This window comes from Panicum virgatum, chromosome 7K (genome assembly GCF_016808335.1).
Source record: "Panicum virgatum strain AP13 chromosome 7K, P.virgatum_v5, whole genome shotgun sequence".
Lineage (NCBI taxonomy): Eukaryota > Viridiplantae > Streptophyta > Magnoliopsida > Poales > Poaceae > Panicum > Panicum virgatum.
Window position 1 is genome coordinate 35,023,517 of NC_053142.1, and position 19,310 is coordinate 35,042,826.

General features: G+C 48.3%; 1 protein-coding gene across 1 annotated transcript; it reads left to right on the forward strand.

Annotated features, from left to right (window-relative positions):
- The first annotated feature begins 279 nt into the window (after window positions 1-279).
- LOC120642284 (galactose mutarotase-like) lies at window positions 280-18,990 on the forward strand. The gene is made up of 6 exons (XM_039918741.1): window positions 280-674; window positions 1,090-1,154; window positions 12,955-14,938; window positions 15,030-15,079; window positions 17,798-17,921; window positions 18,034-18,990. The coding sequence occupies exons 3-6, from the start codon at window positions 14,683-14,685 to the stop codon at window positions 18,768-18,770; spliced, it is 1,167 nt and encodes a 388-aa protein (XP_039774675.1). The 5' UTR covers window positions 280-674; window positions 1,090-1,154; window positions 12,955-14,682; the 3' UTR covers window positions 18,771-18,990.
- Window positions 18,991-19,310: the final 320 nt, after the last annotated feature.

The window sequence follows — 19,310 nt, forward strand, 5'->3', positions numbered from 1 at the left end:
GTGCCGGCCGGCGACGGCCGCCGCGGCAGTCATGGTGCTGGTGCCATGCACAGTCACGTCTCACGAGCCACGGATCTAACCGCGGCAGCGGCACACAGGAAAGAGACGGCGATGGATCGGATGGGCACGGGGAGGGGGAGCTACCGGACGAGGCGAATCGTGGGAATGGAGTACACACGCCCGGCAGCGTGCTCGTGCATGGTGGCCCATCAGCGCAAACATTGGACTACCTAGCTGGTACGACACATCCGGAGAGGAGGCACGACCGCTTCAAGCCCGTCCAAACCACCACCATCGCCATGGCCCCCCGCAACTGATTGCCCGCCTATATTAGGTGATGGGTGGCCATGGCCTCGCGGGATCTCGGCAGCCGCATGCCTGCCCGCCTCTGGCCTTCTCTGCACTGCTGACTTGCTCCTGTGTCCAAGTGTCCAAGTCCAGCTGCGCTTTCTGCTAGCCATTGCCAGCTCGCCGGGCGACGCCGATGGCGAGACGACGCGAGGCGCTCCTCGGCCTCGCGCTGCTGTGCCTCCTCGCGGCCTCCGCGCAGCTGGCCGCCGGCGCCGGCGCGGGGAAGACGGTCGGGGTGTACGAGCTCAGGAAGGGGGATCTCTCCGTCAAGGTCACCAACTTCGGCGCCAGATTGATGTCCGTCGTCTTCCCGGACTCCAAAGGTGCCCCGCAGTGTTCTTGATCCCTGTCGCCTCTTGCCCTGCATTTGCTTGTACACCGATCTCAGTTGCTGGGTTCTTTCGTTCCGTTTCGTGCCAAGATTTAGTTGCTGTTCTTACTATTTTAGAGTATTAAATAAAATCTATTTATAAATTTTTTTGACAGCCGAGTGCTAATTCTCGAGACGAATCTAATTAGTCTAATTAATTCATAATTTGCTATATTGATGCTACAGTATATATCCGCTAATCATAGATTAATATATCTCATTAAATTCGTCTCGTATTTTAGCCTTAGAGTTATGCAGTTAGTTTTATAATTAACTTTTATTCAATACTTCTAAATACTAATATTTTTTTAATGTGATATAGACTAAAGTTTAGCCCCTAAAACCAATCAACTCCTTATTGTTTCTAGGTGTGTTGCTCTGCAGGGAATTTGGCTGATGTAGTCTTGGCAAGGACACCATCGCGGAATAAGCCGTAAGATCACCAAAACCACTCTGAATGTTTTACTTCTTTCTTCTTGAGTTCATTCATCCATCTTTTTGCGCCACTACGCTCGCATTTGCCAGCAGTTGGGCAAACAGAGTTGTGCGAGGACAATGCATGAGCATGGAACAGCCTTTTTTAATTCCTTATGATCTAGTAACAGTTCAAAAGTTCAGTACAACTTTAAGAAAGTGGTGTGCACGCCTAAACGTAGAAATTATTCAGTTTCTTATTCGGCATGGCCTGATGCCCTCTGCGAGGTTCAAGAACTCAACTATTAAATCATTAAAAAAAACTAGTACATCCTTTTAGGATCGGACAATCTACTTGCAAATCATGCTCGCCTTTTCATGCATCTCACATGGTGTTCGTCTAAAATGCGGGAAAAAGAACAGCAACAGATGGATAGGAAAAAGGTGATAAGAAAATCATGAAGGATCGACACTAGTCAGATATTTTTGCACTGTCTTCTCGTCCTGTTTAACACGCAGCTCGGCAGCAACGGCAATTATTGTAGTCCCTTTCGTGAGGTCATACTAGTAAAAATTTCCGTCACGTCAATAGATTCTTGAGTGAAAATTTAACCAACCAAATTTTCAGAAACGCTTAGGGTAACTTCAACGAGAACGGAGGACAGTTCCGCGACCCCGAATCCGAAGGACAGTATCTCGATCAGGACTTCTCGGAAGACTTTGAGAACGGCAAGTTCAATCTCATCCTTTGATGCATGTTTCGTCCCAGTTTTATAAACATAACCTATTGGCCTGTTTTACAAAACTGCATATTGTTTTGCTGCTGAAAATATGGTTAGATAGCCACCCCTTGATTTGCTATAATCATTCCTTGACCACATAGATTAATATCTGAATGTGATTTGTTTGGACGTTAATCGCTGCTAGAACGCTTAGGACCTTAAACACAGTACAACTTATTTTATAAAAAAGAAAATGTGTGAGTGTGTGGGAAGAAAAAATGTGGAATTTTTGAAATATGAGTTCGATGGGATGGATGACACTTCTGTGTGAATTGCTGAATGGTGTGCTCGTACGTGTGTGGTTGAGCAAGGTTGGGAGATATCCATCTTGTCACAATTAAGGACCGAGTTGGTGTGTCATCTTGCCTAACTCCACTATTGTGCAAACCACTTGACCGTTGTATAGGCAACAGCTTAGCATAAACCCCACTAGTTAGTCTGATAGCCATCAGGAGAGCTGAGAGCAACGGGTGACCAGGGAAAAGGGATAAGTTCTGTGTGACTTATACCCCGGTTACACCTCGGTGATAGGTCGATGACCCCTTGGTGGATCTCGTGGTGGCTAGTCAGGTCTAGCTAAGGTGGGTAATGGCTTTGTTGGGATCTGCACCGACACTAAGATGATCGTGCTGTGGTACCCCGCTTGTGGGTAAAGTTGCACACCTCTGCAGAGTTAAAAATCTATTCGAATAGCCGTGCCCACAGTACTAGGCGATTTACGGTATGGTTACACAACTAGTGTTTCTTCTGGGAATGGATGGGTTGGCGTGAATTGATTTGGAGAAATGTCCGGCAGATGTGTCCTGTGCTACGGCGGATGAGGAGTCCGGTAGCAACTTGAAACTGGGATCCTGTGTGGATCGATCCTACGTTTTACTCAGTGCAAGATAATTGCTTTTGAAAACCCCTTTTTTCAAATAAACCCCTGCATAAATGTTAGCTTTCCGCAAATTAAACCCTAGTCTTATCCTTGATTTACCCTGTGCATTATATTCTGTTTATACCCCCTCCGTGGGTGTGGTTGAACTTGCTGAGTACGTTTGTACTCACCCCATTCTTAATTTTTACAGAGGAAGATCCAAATTTCGTTTCCGAAGACGTTGAGTAGGGGTTCCGTCCTGCACCCAATCTTGCATGTGGATAGGGTCACCCGCAGGAAGCTCCGTATGGCGCAAGACTCTGATGATCTCTTCATAGTTAATGTCGTTGTGTGGGTATTAGTGGTTATCCTCGCGATAGTGACACTTCACTGTCCATTACCGCGTAGAGTTGTACGGTGATATACCATTTGATGTAATAAATGTGTTATCAGCCTCCTGGGACTGATATTTGTGTCACATTTAAGTCTTCTCTTATGAGGGGACACTTCAGCTGGTATCAGAGCCGTAGGTTGGCCGTAGGACATGACCCTAGGATCGAGATCCCTTTTTCGAGCCTTTCCACATTAGGACTTTCCTTGCTTAATCCTTTTTCCACTCATACACTCACCATTGACTCTTACCCTATTCCAGATGGCTGACAATGGATGGAGTGGCGGAATCTGCCACGCAGAGCCAGGGCTTCCTAAGTTATTACTACTCAGCCTAGAACGCGTCGGAGTTGTGGACCACCAGAGTACGTCTACTGGGAGTACGACTCCAGGGGCACTCTCCGATGCGATATGATGATCTTCGTGGGAAAAAGCTCCCGCTATCCTAATGTGGAACCTTGGTTCATCTCCACCACTGGCTTTCGCTTCCCAGACACCTACCGAAAGGCCGCCCAAAAAGCCCTGCGACGTCTGCGTGTGGTCTATAAGCATCATCTTCAGCGGACTCCTATGGGATTTTTGCCGCCTACTGGAGGAAGAGGACGCTCATGGATTGCACGAATGAGAGGACTCGGGAGAGAAGAAGAAGACCTAGAAGATACAGTCTCCCACCTATCCATCTACCTCACCGGCCTGGATGAACTCTACCGCGAACAGGCGGCATAACTGAAGCACCAAATCCGCAGGGCAGAAAAGGCAATCCAAGAAATGGAAGAACAACGGACAAGAGCTGTACGAGCAGAGTATTCCCTAGCCACTCTCCAAGCCCAATGGCAAGAACACGAGGCTCACAGTGGAGTAGGTGGGTGGATTGAGGAAGAACCCGAAGAAACCCATTGGGATAAGGGTACTCAGACCGAAGATGATGTGATGGAGCAGTGTCTTCCACCAAAGAAACGCCCTATCCGGATCGAGGAAGAGTCCCCATGATAGGAGTAGCGCTCCAAGCTAGAACCCTATCCTAATAATTGTGTATCCATGGAAACTGTACCCCACCATGTTGTAATAATTAGTACCATCTATCCCCTTTGTACCCAAATATTTGTGCAAAATTTATTCACTCTATCTTTGTTTTCAGATGGCTGAAGAAGGATGGACCCAGGGCAATTGCCAAGCTGCACCTGGCTTCCCCAGCCTTTTGATCAACACCCTGGAAAGCCTTGGCGTTATGAAATGTCCAAGGTACTACAGCAGAGAGTACGAGCACCATGGTACCCTCCGCTGTAGTGTGATCCTGGTCATCGCAAGAAGTGACCGCTACCCCGACATCCAGCCATAACGAGTGACCGCCATAGGGTTTAGGCACCAAGACACCTATCCCTTGGCCGTCAGGAAGGCACTCCGTTATCTGTGCTGAATTTTTGAAGGACATCTCGCTCCCACACCAATGAGGTTCTTCCCTCCGGCCATCAGAACCCCAATTTGGGAAGCTCATATGAGAAGCCTGGAACGGCACTGCCATGAAGAAGACCCCATGTACCAAGTGGCTACCTACCTAGCCTCCTTGGATCTGCTCTTTGACGAGCAAGCCAGCATCCTGAGGGAGCAGACCCATCGAGCCGAGCAAGCAGAGCTCGCGGTAAGACTGCAACTGATCCGGGCAGCCCAAGCCAAGGCAAGAGCCGCAGCCGCGGTCAGCAGCGAAGCGGTTGCCCTGGAGAGCCTCAGGTAGGCCCTGAACCGGCGTATGCAAGAATGGACCAGAAGTGGAACGCCAGTCCCGGCAATCGGAGAAGATCATGTCCTACTTGGAACGCCCGTCATAGGATGGGGACCACTATTGGGAACCCCACAAGCCCCGCCCGAGAACCCTGAAGGGTCTACTGCCGCCGTTGAAGGGGAAGCTGCTGGACAACCCCTGGAAAACGGGAACCCAGAGAATGGCGAGCAAGGACTGCTCGTTCCCTTGGAAGCACACTCCGAAGAAGGCTCGCCCCGCGAGTAGCATGCCCCGAAGCCACCCCAGCTCCTTTGGCTTAAGTTGTACCCTTAAGTGTGACCCTATACCCGGACGTGTAGTACGTGTTTGGCCTTGCCCCAGTGTTGTACCCCCCTCGCAGTAATAAAGTTGTTTGTGCTTGTTGCTTGCTAGCTTGTGTGCTTGTTAGGTTGTGTGCTTTTCGGCGGTAGATAGATTCTATCTTTTCAAAAATACAAATTAAATAACTTAAACACCACTTAATCCTAATCCCAATCTCACAAAGACTCTACCCAATCTACAGATGGCTTCCCGAAGCGGTACGAGGGCCTCCCACAACCGGACCCCTGCAGCCGCTAGCGCGGGAGGACAGCTTAATGGACAGAACCCTCTTCAGCAAGAACATGAAGTGAGCCAGAATGAAGGAGGAAACCAAGGAGAAGTACCACTGCCACCACCACCACCACTCGGGGACCTGGCACAAATAATACACAATCAGACACTCATACTGGAAACCCTGGCCAATGCCCTTGTCAATAAGCGGCCAAGAGAGCAGACCATGAATGACAAGCTGACAGTTTTCCTGAGAACCAAGCCACCCACCTTTGCCGGATCCAACAACCCTTTGGAGGCAGATGACTGGCTGCGTGTGATCCAGAGGAAGCTCGAGCCATTCGAATACCAAGATCGAGATAAGATTCTCCTGGCAGCTCACCAACTCACCGGAACTGCCTTAGTCTGGTGGGAGAATTACTATGCCGCTGCCGAAGATGCCTCCACTATCACTTGGAAGAAATTTGTGAAGGAGTTCCGCCGCTATCATATCTCCTCGGCCACCATGAAGCGCAAGGCGGATGAGTTCCGCGCACTGCAGTAAGGAAGCATGTCAGTAGAAGAGTACACCTACCAGTTCATGGAACTGGCCCGATATGCACCAGAGGAAGTGGACAATGATGAAAAAAGCAGGACATGTTCAAAAAGGGATTGAACCCAGAGCTCCGGACCATGCTTACCCCTCAGATCTACCCGAACTTCAACACCCTGATGAACAAGGCCATTCTCACAGAAAGGGCCAAAGCTGAAGAAAAGAAGGATAACAAGCGCAAGTTTCTGGAAAGTAAGGCCCGCCAGCAGGACTGCTTCCAGAAACCAAGGAACTCCAGCTATATGGCACCAAGATATCAGGCCCCAATGCAGTATAGGACCCAGTCACAAGTGACAGGATCCCAAGCCCCTAACACATAGTTCAGAAGCCAGAACACTATGAAGGCCCCGCAGAGCAATGCCAGCCAAGTCACCACCACCAACAACAATGATAGGGCCTGTTTCAACTGCCGAGAGACAGGGCATTACATTGACAACTGCCCATATGCCAAGAACAAGCCTGCTGCATCAGCCTTCTCCAACACGGTGAATGGGCCCAGGCCACCGGTGTCCGGAGCCAACCGTGTTCCCGTTGCAGCAACAACAAGGGCAACAACAACAGCTAGCAGCCGTATGGATGAGCCCGCGTCAACCACATCAACGCGCAAGAGGCTCAAGGTGCACAAGGAGTGGTACTAGGTGAGTTCCTAGTCAGCTCAACTCTGGTAACAATATTATTTGATTCTGGAGCATCACATTCATTCATATCGTCAAGCTTTGTGGATAAGCATAAAATAACTACAGTACTACTAAAAATGTCCCTATTAACCCGGACGCCTGGAGGTGACATCAAGTGTCAACTAGGTTGTCTGCGGGTAAGGATCAATTTAAGTGGGGTAGGATTTCTAGCGGACCTAGTAGTACTTAAGTCTAAGGGAATAGACGTGATCCTTGGAATGGACTGGTTAAGCCTGCACAATGGTCTCATAGGTTGTACTGACAAGGTGGTACACCTAACGAACCCAGAAGGAGTACGAGTGACCTGCCATACCCGGGGAAATGGACCAGACCCAATGGTGTTTAGCATTGAGGCCAAGTCCTTGGAAGAAGTCCCAGTAGTAAACGAATACCCAGATGTTTTTCCTGAAGAACTTCCTGGAATGCCACCAGATAGGGATATAGAGTTTGTCATCGACCTTGTCCCTGGAACCTCTCCTATAGCCAAGAGACCCTATAGGATGGCAGTTTCTGAATTGGCGGAATTAAAGAAGCAGCTGGAAGAACTACAACGAATTGGCAGACTAAGCTCGTCGCCTTGGGGAGCCCCAGTCCTATTTGTCAAGAAGAAGGATGGGAGTATGAGGTTGTGTGTAGATTACCGGGCACTGAACGAAGTTACCATCAAGAATAAGTACCCCCTCCCCAGGATTGATGACCTTTTCGATCAACTAAAAGGAGCCAAGTACATCTCCAAGATTGATATGAGGCCAGGATATTTTCAACTCAATATTAGAGAAAGCGCATCCCAAAGACATCTTTTGTCACCCGTTACGGGCAGTTTGAGTTTACGGTGATGTGTTTTGGACTCACCAATACACCTGCTTATTTCATGAATCTCAAGAACAAGGTGTTTATGGACGAGTTAGATAAGTTTGTCGTAGTCTTCATCGACGACATATTTATTTACTCGAAGAGTGTCTAGGAACACGAGCAACATCTGAGGGTAGTTTTGGAAAAGTTGAGAGCGAACAAACTCTATGCAAAATTCAGCAAGTGTGAATTTTGGCTGGAGAAAGTGTCTTTTTTTGGACATTTTCTGACCGCAGAAGGAGTAGCAGTCGACCCTGAGAAAGTCGAAGCGGTTTCCAATTGGCAGCAACCAACTAATGTTAGTAAAATCAGAAGCTTTCTTGGATTAGCTGGGTATTATCGGAGATTCATTGAAGAATTTTCCAAGATAGTCCGGCCCATGACAGAGCTGTTCAAGAAGGATAAGAAATTCACCTGGATAGAGTCATGCGAAAGAAGTTTTCGAGAATTGAAGAATAAGTTGACAACTGCCCCAGTGCTGCCCCTACCGGATATTCATCGGGACTTTGTCATCTATTATGATGCATCCCGACAAGGATTAGGATGTGTCCTCATGCAAGACGGGAAGGTAGTAGCTTATGCTTCCCGACAGCTCAGGCCTCATGAGCAGAATTACCCAACACATGATCTGGAGTTTGCAGCCGTTGTGTATGCCCTCAAGATTTGGAGACATTATCTAATTGGAAATAAGTGTGAGATCTACACCGACCATAAGAGTTTGAAGTATATTTTCACCCAGCCAGATTTGAACTTAAGGCAAAGAAGGTGGTTAGAACTGGTTAAGGATTATAATATTAAAATTCATTATCACCCTGGAAAAGCTAATGTGGTAGCCGATGTCTTAAGCCAAAAATCTTATGGACCCAAGGATGCCCGTTTGCAGGAAGAAATGGCACGATTGAATGTGCACATTGTCCCTCGAGGTTCCATTCACAAGATGAGCATTCAACCCACTCTGGAGGATAAGATCAGAAAGGCCCAAATTTCGGACAAGGACTTGATGGAAATCCGAATGCAGACTGGAAAAAATAAGACACCGGACTTTAAAGTGGATAATGAGGGAACTTTGTGGTATAAAAATAGGATTTGTGTGCCCAAGGAAGAAGACTTCCGGCAGATAGTTATGGATGAAGCCCATAACTCGGCCTACTCCATCCACCCAGGATCCACCAAGATGTATATGGATTTAAAACAAAAATATTGGTGGAAGGGAATGAAGGCGGATATTGCACGGTTTGTCGCCCATTGTGAAACTTGTCAAAGGATCAAGGCCGAGCATCAGAAGCCAGCAGGATTGTTGCAACCCCTACCCATCCCGGTTTGGGAATGGGATGAGATAGGAATGGACTTTGTAGTGGATTTGCCCAGAACACAGAAAGGACATGACTCCATATGGGTAATAGTGGACCGACTCATTAAAGCAGCTCATTTCATACCCGTGCGAACCAATTACGGTGGAGAAAAGCTAGCTAAGCTTTATGTGGAAAATATAGTAAAGTTGCATGGTGTGTCTAGCAGAATTGTTTCAGATAGAGAGACTCAATTCACCTCTAGATTCTGGAAAAGTTTGCATAAAGCCATGGGCACCAAATTGGATTTCAGCTCCGCCTATCACCCACAAACGGATGGCCAAACAGAAAGGGTAAATCAGATTATGCAGGATATGTTGAGAGCATGTGTCCTTACCAATGGCAAGGATTGGGAGCAGAGTTTGCCCTATGCGAAATTTTTATACAACAACGGTTATCAAGCAAGTTTGGGCATGTCACCATTTGAAGCTCTTTATGGAAGAAAATGCAGAACTCCTCTGATGTGGTCAGAAGTTGGAGAACGTGCCTTAGTAGGACCCGCACTCATAAAGGAAGCGGAAGAAAGAGTGGCTGAGATTAGAGAAAAGTTGAAGGCCGCTCAGTCTCGACAGAAGAGCTACGCAGACAAGAAGAGACGAGAAATAAACTTCAACCCGGGAGAGTTCGTCAACCTTAAGGCTTCACCTATTCGAGGAACTCGAAGATTTCAGATACAAGGAAAGTTGGCCTCTCGGTACATTGGACTGTACCGAGTTCTGAAAAAAGTCGGAGCTGTAGCATACCGTCTGGAGCTACCAGAAGGAATGTCAGATATACACCCGGTGTTCCATGTATTCCAGCTAAGGAGATGTTTGAGGGTACCTGAGAAAGAGCATGTGCCAGAAGAAGAAATAGATCTACAAACAGAACTTCGGTACTAGAAAGTACCTGTTAAGATTTTAGACACTGATACTAGGAGGACAAGAAACTCCGAAGTACAGATTTGCAGAGTTCAGTGGAGCAGACACGGAGTAGAAGCTACATGGGAGCATGAAGATGCTCTGAAGAAAGAATTTCCCCATCTGTTTAGGAGCCAGCCGAATCTCGAGGACGGGATTCATTTTAAGTGGGGTAGGTTTGTGACATCCTAAAAAATTTACCAGAATAAATCACGCGCTAAAAATAATTTTCAAAACTCTTTTCATCATTGAGCTCAATCATTCCTAACCCCTGAGCCCTAATTCCACCGAAACATTCCCCATCAGATCTTTGTCCCGACACCCGATTTCAATCACCGTTCCATCTCTCTTTTTCTCCTTGCTCCGCGTGCATCGCCGTCCGACCGGACGTCGCAGCGCGTGTGGCCGATCGGCCCCGCGGTCGCCAAAGTGAATATCGCCGGCGCTCGCTCCCCCCTCTCTCTCTCTTTCTCTCTCGCTCTCTTCTTTTCTTTTTCTTTTTTCCTTTTTCCATTTTCCTTTTTCCCTCCTTCTCCTCCCTTCCTCCCTCTCCTCTGCCGCGCACTCCCGAGCACCGCTCGGCTCGGCGCCCCCCCGTTTCGTCCGCGAATGCGTGTGCGTCCGGCCGCCTCACGCGCTCCACACGCGCGCCCACGCGCGCCACGCGGCCGCGCCGCTCGCCGTGCCGCACGTCGACCCGTCACCTCGCTGCGCCGCCCATCGAGCCGCACTGCTCGTACAACGCCGCCGCCTCGCCACTCGAGCCCGCTCGGCGACAAGCACAGCTCCCGGGGGCCGTCCACGTGCTCGTCTCCCCCCTGCGCGCCCTGCTCTACCGAGCCATCGCGTTGCCGCCGCGAATCGTGCACCGCGTAGCTCCGCGACGCCCAGAGCGCCATTAATGGCCGCGGGATGCCCGCCCGCCGGCCGCCACCGCGTCCCTCCCTCCACCTCCTCCCACCCGCCTGTAAGTAGGCCCTCGCGCGGCCCTCCACCTCCACGAGCTCGACCACCGCCGTGCGCCCTTCTCCCCTGCGCAGCAGCGCCGCCGCGGCGAGCTTGCCTCGCCCGCCGCCCGCCGGCCCCGTGGCCAAACCACCTCGCCGCCCCTCCGCCCGAGGTAAGCGCGAGGATAGGACCCCCTCCGCCCCCTCAAGCTCGTCCGCCGCCGCTAGCCCCCTCTCTCGCCTCGCAACGCCGCCACCAGGGCCGCCGCCGGCTGCCTCTGCCGAGCGTCGTGGCGTCGTCCCCCGGGCCGCCGCCGCCCAAATCAAGGGGGGAATCAATCCCCCGTGGTCCCCTCTTCGCTTTGCCCCAATCCCCGGCCGCCGCCATGCCCAGGGCCGCCGGCGCCGCCCCCTCCCCCTCCCCTGTTTCGGTCACGGGAGGGAGGAAGGAGAATGGGCGTTTTGCCCTTAGGCCCCTGGTCTTTTTCCTTTTTATTTAAGAGTCCACCCCCCTATAACCTTTTACAAAAAGGCCCCTTCCCTTCTCTCTTTTTGAGAATTAGTCCCTCTATCATATAGAAATAATTATGAATAGATCCTTACCCTTTCCGAGAATAACCCTGATATGTCCAAATATTATAATCAGGTCCCCTCACTAATTACAAATGAGCCCCTGGATCCTTATTTAACCCTAACCTCTCCCTTAACCTATCATTTCATGCGCCAAACATTCTCCGTTTGCCCCGAAACTTTACCACGCCATTCCTAATCTAGTTTCGGCCGTGCCATTAGAAAACCGCCCAAAAATATTACTCTTGTCTCCATATCTTAATAGTTTCCGATTCGAGCTCAATGATTAAATCTTTATTTCTTTTTCTTGATTATGCGCTTGCTTGTGTGTGTCGTAGATCACGGTATGAACGAGGGAGAACCCGTCGATGAGTAGTACTGCGAGCAAGTGAACGAGGATCAGTTCCGCGACCCCGAACCCGAAGGACAGTACCTCGATCAGGACTTCCCGGAAGGCTTTGAGAACGGCAAGTTCAATCTCATCCTTTGATGCATGTTTCGTCCCAATTTTATAAACATAACCTATTGGCCTATTTTACAAAATTGTATATTATTTTGCTGCTGAAAATATGGTTGGATAGCCACCCCTTGATTTGCTATAACCATTCCTTGACCACATAGATTAATGTCTGAATGTGATTTGTTTAGACATTAATCGCTGCTAGAACGCTTAGGACCTTAAACATGGTACAACTTTTTTTATAAAAAAAGAAAATGTGTGAGTGTGTGGGAAGGGAAAATGTGGAATTTTCGAAATATGAGTTAGATGGGATGGATGGCACTTCTGTGTGAATTGCCGAATGCTGTGCTCGTACCTGTGTGGTTGAGCAAGGTTGGGAGATATCCATCTTGTCACAATTAAGGGGCGAGTTGGTGTGTCATCTTGCCTAATTCCATTATTGTGCAAACCACTCGACCGTTGTATGGGCAACAGCTTAGCATAAACCCCACTAGTTAGTCTGATAGCCATCAGGAGAGCTGAGAGCAACGGGTGATCAGAAAAAAGGGATAAGTTATGTGTGACTTATGCCCCGGTTACACCTCGGTGATAGGTCGATGACCCCTTGGTGGATCTCGTGGTGGCTAGTCAGGTCTAGGTAAGGTGGGTAATGGCTTTATTGGGATTTGCACCGACACTAAGGTGATCGTGCTGTGGTACCCCGCTTATGGGTAAAGTTGCACATCTCTGCAGAGTTAAAAATCTATTCGAATAGCCATGCCCACAGTACTGGGCGAGTTACGGTATGGTCACACAACTAGTATTTCTTCTGGGAATGGATGGATTGGCGTGAATTGTTTTGGAAAAGTGTCCGGCAGATGTGCCGTGTGCTATGACGGATGAGGAGTCCGGTAGCAACTTGAAACTGGGATCCTGTGTGGATCGATCCTACGTGTTACTTAGTGCAAGATAATTGCTTTTGAAAAACCCTTTTTTCAAATAAACCCCTACATAAAAATTAGCTTTCCGCAAATTAAACCCTAGTCTTATCCTTGATTTACCCTGTGCATTATATTCTGTTTATACCCCCTTCGTGGGTGTGGTTGGACTTGCTGAGTACGTTTGTACTCACCCCATTCTTAATTTTTACAGAGGAATATCCAGACTTCGTTCCCGAAGACGTTGAGTAGGGGTTCCGTCCTGCACCCAACCTTGCCTGTGGATAGGGTCACCCGCAGGAAGCTTCGTATGGTGCAAGACTCTGATGACCTCTTCGTAGTTAATGTCGTTGTGTGGGTTTTAGTGATTATCCTCGCAATAGTGGCGCTTCACTGCCCATTACCGCGTAGAGTTGTACGGTGATGTACCATCTGATGTAATAAATGTGTTATTAGCCTCCTGGGACTGATATTTATGTCACATTTAAGTCTTCTCTTTTGAGGGGACGCTTCAATCCGCTTCGCCCCTCGGCCCTCGTCCCGAGCTCCTCTCCGACGCGGCGGCGGCCAAATCGGCGGTGACGGCGGCAGAATCGGAGGTGGTGGCGACGGATTCAGCGGCGGCGGCGGCCAAATCGATGGTGGCGGCAGCAAATCGGGGTTGCCGCCTCCACCCCCTCCCATGGCCATTGCCAGCAATAGCAGGTCCCTACCTCAGCTTGGGGCTAGGGCCAGCAGGCTGGCAAGTGCAGGGCCAATGCCGCAAGGCCAATGCCTTGCGGCGTCCACAGGTTGCCCCAGCTTGTGGTCAGGGGAGTCTGCAGGCCGCGGGGGGTGGGGGGGGGGTCTGCCTCATTGGGCGGCGGCGCAGGCTCCCCGGCGGTGGGCGGCATCGAGCTCCTGGCGGATGGAGTATGACGTGTAGGGTCACTTGTGAACAGGGTAGGGGATGGAGCATGCAGATGCAAGATTTAGAGAAATTGTTGGTTGTCCGCCCTTTGAAAAGTTAAATGACTAGCCAGATGGCTAGCTAAATAGGAATTTGGCTAGTCTATTTTAGCCAAGCTCTGGAGATGCTCTTAGTGAAAAAAGTGCATGGGGGTGTTTGTAAAGATCCGAGTATTATTGGATTTCTCCTTCTTTATGTTAAAATAAATATTAGTCCGAGGTCCCACGTCAAAATTTATAAACCGAGTACCATACCGTCAATACAAGCTGAGTTTAGTTCTAACTTTTAGAAATGTGAAGGCATTTTTTGCAAAATAGCCCAACACTAGGCTGGCCGACATGCATCCCCTTTGCGCCCCTAAGAAGCGCGGGGAGGAGGGCAAAGGGGAGGGGCTTTTAATTGTGAGCTCAGCAAAATACTAAGACTCAGATCATTGCAGGTTGCAACTGACTTACATTTATTTATCCTCTTCCGTGATGCATGAGGTCGGAACCATATATATTTTCTAAAAAATAAATACTTCAACGTTTTAAAACCTTCTCGAGATATTATGATGAAATTAGCAACCGTCTGCTTTGATCTTGTTAGAAGATTTATAAAACAGGAGCTCTAATAGAAAAAAAATCACAGTATACTAGAATGAAGAAGGAAAAAAAAAAACGCAGGAGCCGAAAAGCCCAGGCCAAGACAGCCGTGGCGCCGAGCAACTTGACATGAGAGGTGGGCACGGCGAGGCCTAGCCGCATAGGCATAGCGAAAGCGAAAGATGCTGCCGAAACGTTTGACCGAGGGTGGCTTTCTAGTACTGTAGATCTTAAGCATAACAAAGACCAATCATAATACTCTATCACGGCAAAAAAAAAGAAGATAAATACCCCGTAATAATAATATAAAAACATTAGTATATATTAGTGCAAAAATAGACGGATTCAAACCCGTGTCCAGATCATCCAAGCACGTTGCGCTCCTTCTATATTACGCAGTCATCACTCTATGCAGCAGTCTTGCAGGCTCCAGCAACTTCCTATCTGTTTCATTCTGTTAGCTAGAGTCAGCTGGTTGGCAATGGCTCGGCCTCAGCTTCTCCTCGCGCTGCTGTGCCTCGCCGCCTCCCTGAGCGCGCAGGCCGCCGCCGGCTCCGGCGGGTGGAAGATGGTCGGCGTGTACGAGCTCAAGATGGGGGACTTCTCCGTCAAGGTCACCAACTGGGGCGCCAGGCTCATGTCCGTCGTCCTCCCCGATTCCAAAGGTAAATTCACAACCGCGCCTCCCATGGCGCCGCCCTGATTCTTCTGTCGTTGCGAAGGATTATCTTAGCTCTAGTCTCAATCTTTTTGCAGGGAACCTGGCTGATGTCGTCCTTGGCAAGGACACCATCGCGGAATACGTTGTAAGATCACCTTTCTACAGCATGTTATATTATTATGCCGGATAGATGTAGATTTCAGATTTGTGTTAGAACAATGCAAGGCATAACAAGCTAGGGTCCTCGACTCCCTCTTTCGTGCTTAGTCAAAAGGATAAAGCTGAAGTTTTTCTTGATGTGGTTCTCTAGTCTAAGTAGCACAAAAGACTGCAAACCACGCCAGGAGAATTTTCCAAGCTATAGCCAGCCGCCAACCAAATAATAGTCAGAAAAAAGCTTATCCATGAGCTGTCAAGCTTTAATTAATTTGACAAAATGATAGTTCTCGTTGTTGTTTATAGAAAGGAAAATTTGCAAAATCCACCCATATGTCATTCCGATTTTGATTTCCCACTCCCTGGTTTTTTGTTTCAAAAACCCACCACATATTAGAATTTTATTGTAAATATAAATACCAATCCAAAGCGCGTGCACTGTGCTAATTCTGTTCATTTTTTTACCAATGTGAAGCCTTTATGATGTAATCTTTGCAAAAGTGAGATACTTCTACAAGTACAATTCTAGAATATTTTTAGTTTTTCCACCAAAAGAAGCATAGTTGAAAGTTTATGCCTGATTACACTAATTTTCACCGCAACATAAAAAATGAGGACAATAAAAGCACGGGAACAAGCCAAGAGCGGAGCTAGTAAATGAACTGATTAGGTTCATCCTCGTTGTTGGATGGGGCCATTAGCAGCTATATGGACGATGATTTTTCTATTCAAGTTGTTGAAATTGGGGACCACGGATCAGTTGGCTTCACCCTATAGCAAGCTTAATCTAAATTGGAGTTGATAAATTTCATGGGGTCAGGTGATCCTATTAGTATAACGTTCTGTTTGGATCTAAGTGCTAATGGATGAAAGAGCTAAACTTTAGCTCTAGCTCATCCAAATGTGAGTGCTAATGGAGTAGGCTAAACTTTAGTCAAATCTCAAAAATATTAGCATGTATATAAGTACCAATATGCACTAAAGGTTGGCACTCAACTTTAGCTTACTCAAACATGTCCTAAGTTAGCTTCGCCCCTATAGCAAGCTGAACACTGTTGGCTTGGCCCGTCGTGGCTCCATGTTGCCAAAAAAAAAGGAAGAAGAAGAAGAAACTCGCTGAGCAAATGTTTGGGGTGCGGGTTTTGCAATGAAACCGATTATCGACTAGGCATTTGTAAGAAAATAATTTCTGAGGTGGCATCTCAAAATTAAAGTGACATATGAGTTGACTTGTAAAATTTCTTTCTTATCCAAATGATACCCTCTTTGTTTCCCATGGTTATCTAAGTCTAAACAACCCCGAAAACATTGGAGATCAATTGGCCCCGTTTGGTTACTTGTGCTAATGAACAGTGATTCGTGCTAATCTCTATGCATTGGCAACTAAATGAAGTCTATTTGCAAAAATTGGCAACTAAATGAAGTCTATTTGCAAAACCTCTTCACGGATGGGTGCAACTTTTCGCGACGAATCTAATGACGGTAATTAATCAATGATTGGCTATAGTGATGCTACAGTAACCCATCCTCTAATCACGTGGTCAAAGGCCTCATTAGATTTTTTTTCCTAGCGCAGGGGTTGTGGATTTAGTTTTGCAAACTACCTTTATTTAATACCTTTAATTAATAGTCAAAGTTACTACAGTCCTAGCGTTGCAAACTGCCTTTATTGTGTCAGCAGCTAGCAACCTGTGAGCAGGGAGCTGCAACATTTCGAGTTGATGGGCAGTGGCGAAATTAGGATTTCTAGTTAGGGTGGTCCAATAAAAAATATTTTTAGATATTTTAGTGAATAAGTCAATTTGATCTTAATATATATATAATAACTTTTCATCTTCTCAATTTAGTAATTAATTATTATATATAAGAAAATAATTAGTAGAAATTTTTCTGTCAATAATAAATAACGACAAATAAGAAAAAAAATCTAAAGATAAGAGTGCTTCGGTCAAATCTTAGAGTGGGTCGGGGCCCACCTAGCCCACCAAACGCGTGGATCCTATATATCTTCTGGAAGATTTTTCTTTCTCATCTTCCAAGATTCGTGCAAACAACCACAGCTCTTGGATCCATCTCAAACCCTAGCTTCCTCTCTCTCCTAACCTTTTCTCTCTCCCACCCCGCCGCCGTCTACTCGCGCGCACTGCCGCCGCCGCCCGCACCCCGGCTCCACGCTGCCTTGCTGCTGTGCACGGCTGTCGCGCGCTGCTGCTTGCGCCCTGCCGCGCGCTGCTGCTTGCGTGCTGCTCCGCTGCCGCCCTGCCGCGAGCTGCTGCTTGCGTGTTGCGCCGCTGCCGCACGCTGCCCCGCGCCGGCGCCGGAGAAGAAGGCGCCCAAGTCGTCGGAGAAGAGGCGCCTATTCAACTTTCAATTTTAATATTTTCAACATTCCTTTACTCCAATTTCAACATTCCGTATCTACAATTTCAACGATTCGAAGTTCAATGTTGAATATGTTTATGAAAAATATTGAGGTGATTCTGTTGAAATATTAAACTTGTTTGCATCAACTAATTGGGCCAAATGAGCTTTAAAGATGAAAGGCTTATCTATCTTTCACAAGATGTATAGGAGCCCCCCACCATACGCCCCTGATAATTGATAATGGGTGTTCCAAAACTAAAAAAGAAAGAAGAAACAGGAAAATAAGAATAGGTGTTATTGCTCATGTTGTTTACGCATTCAACTTTTCCGTCTTGCCAAGCAGAACGACACCTCTTATTTCGGGCCGATAACCGGCCGCGTAGCACAGAGAATATCCCGGGGCCGGTTCGTCCTCGACGGCAAAGTCTACCACCTGTACAGGAACGACGGCAGGAACACACTCCACGGTATGGAAGCCTACACCCAGAGGCCAGAGCCACACTACTTCCCTGACCGGAACATGCTCGGTCTGATCTGATCAGTTCACTGACTTGCTACTGCATCTGCCGCTTCACTCAGGTGGTGGCAGAGGGTTCCACAAGGTCATCTGGACGGTGAAGGAGTACGTCGCCGGCGGCGACTCGCCGCACATCACCTTCTACTACCGCAGCTTCGACGGGGAGCAGGGCTTCCCGGGGAACCTGGACGCGTACGTGACGTACCGGGTGTCGAGCCCCTACACGCTGGGCGTGCACATGAGCGCGACGGCGCTGGACAAGGCGACGCCGGTGAACCTCCTGCTGCACACGTACTGGAACCTGGGCGGGCACGGCAGCGGCGACGTCCTCGGCCACACGCTCCGGCTCTTCGCGTCGCGGCACGCCGTGCTGGACGAGGAGCTCCTCCCATCGTCGGGCCGCGTCGCGCCGGTGGCCGGCACGCCCTTGGACTTCCGGGCGCCGACGCCCATCGGCGCGCGCATCCGCCAGGTCATGGGCGGCAAGGTCGTCGGGTACGACGCCAACTACATCATCGACGGGGAGCCGGAGGGCATGCGGCCGGTCGCGCAGGTGCGGGACGGCGCGTCCGGCAGGGCGGTGGAGCTGTGGGCGAACCAGGCGACCGTGCAGATCTACACGGGGAACTGGCTGAACAACACCAAGGGGAAGGATGGCAAGGTGTACAACCAGTACGCGGGGTTCACCCTGGAGACGATGGGGTACGTGGACGCCGTGAACCACCCCGAGTTCCCGTCGCAGACGCTGCTGCCTGGCCAGGAGTACAAGCACGACATGGTCTTCAAGTTCTCATTCTAGCACACGCCATGCTGAAGTGTGTAGGAGTCGTCTGCTAGCACATATTCTACATGGCAAACTTGTCACCGCCATACACCATTTCATATGGCGTGACACTCTCCACGTTCGAAAAACCATGTTTCTCATACATCCATAAGATGGCTCTTATGTAAAATTTGTAGCCTTTGATAATATACAACTTTGTGGTTTTAATTGATGTTATTGTGATGCTTCGCAAATACTCACTCCATTCCAAATTATAAGTTGTTTTAACTTCTTTAACTTTGATTAAATTTTGAAAAATATAGATACTGACAACACGAAACGAGTTTCACTAGATAGGCCATAAAATATATTTTCATAGTGCAGTTTTTGTTATTGTAGATATTAATATATTTTATATAAATTTTGTCAAAGTTAGACAAATATATTTTATAATTTAGGATAAAACTAATATAGTTGTTTGGGTCAATTCCAACGAGAGAAACAATCGGAAATAATCCAAGTCACGCGTGTGATGTGATCCAAAAGGCGGAACATTCTTTTACTATGTTGGAGCAA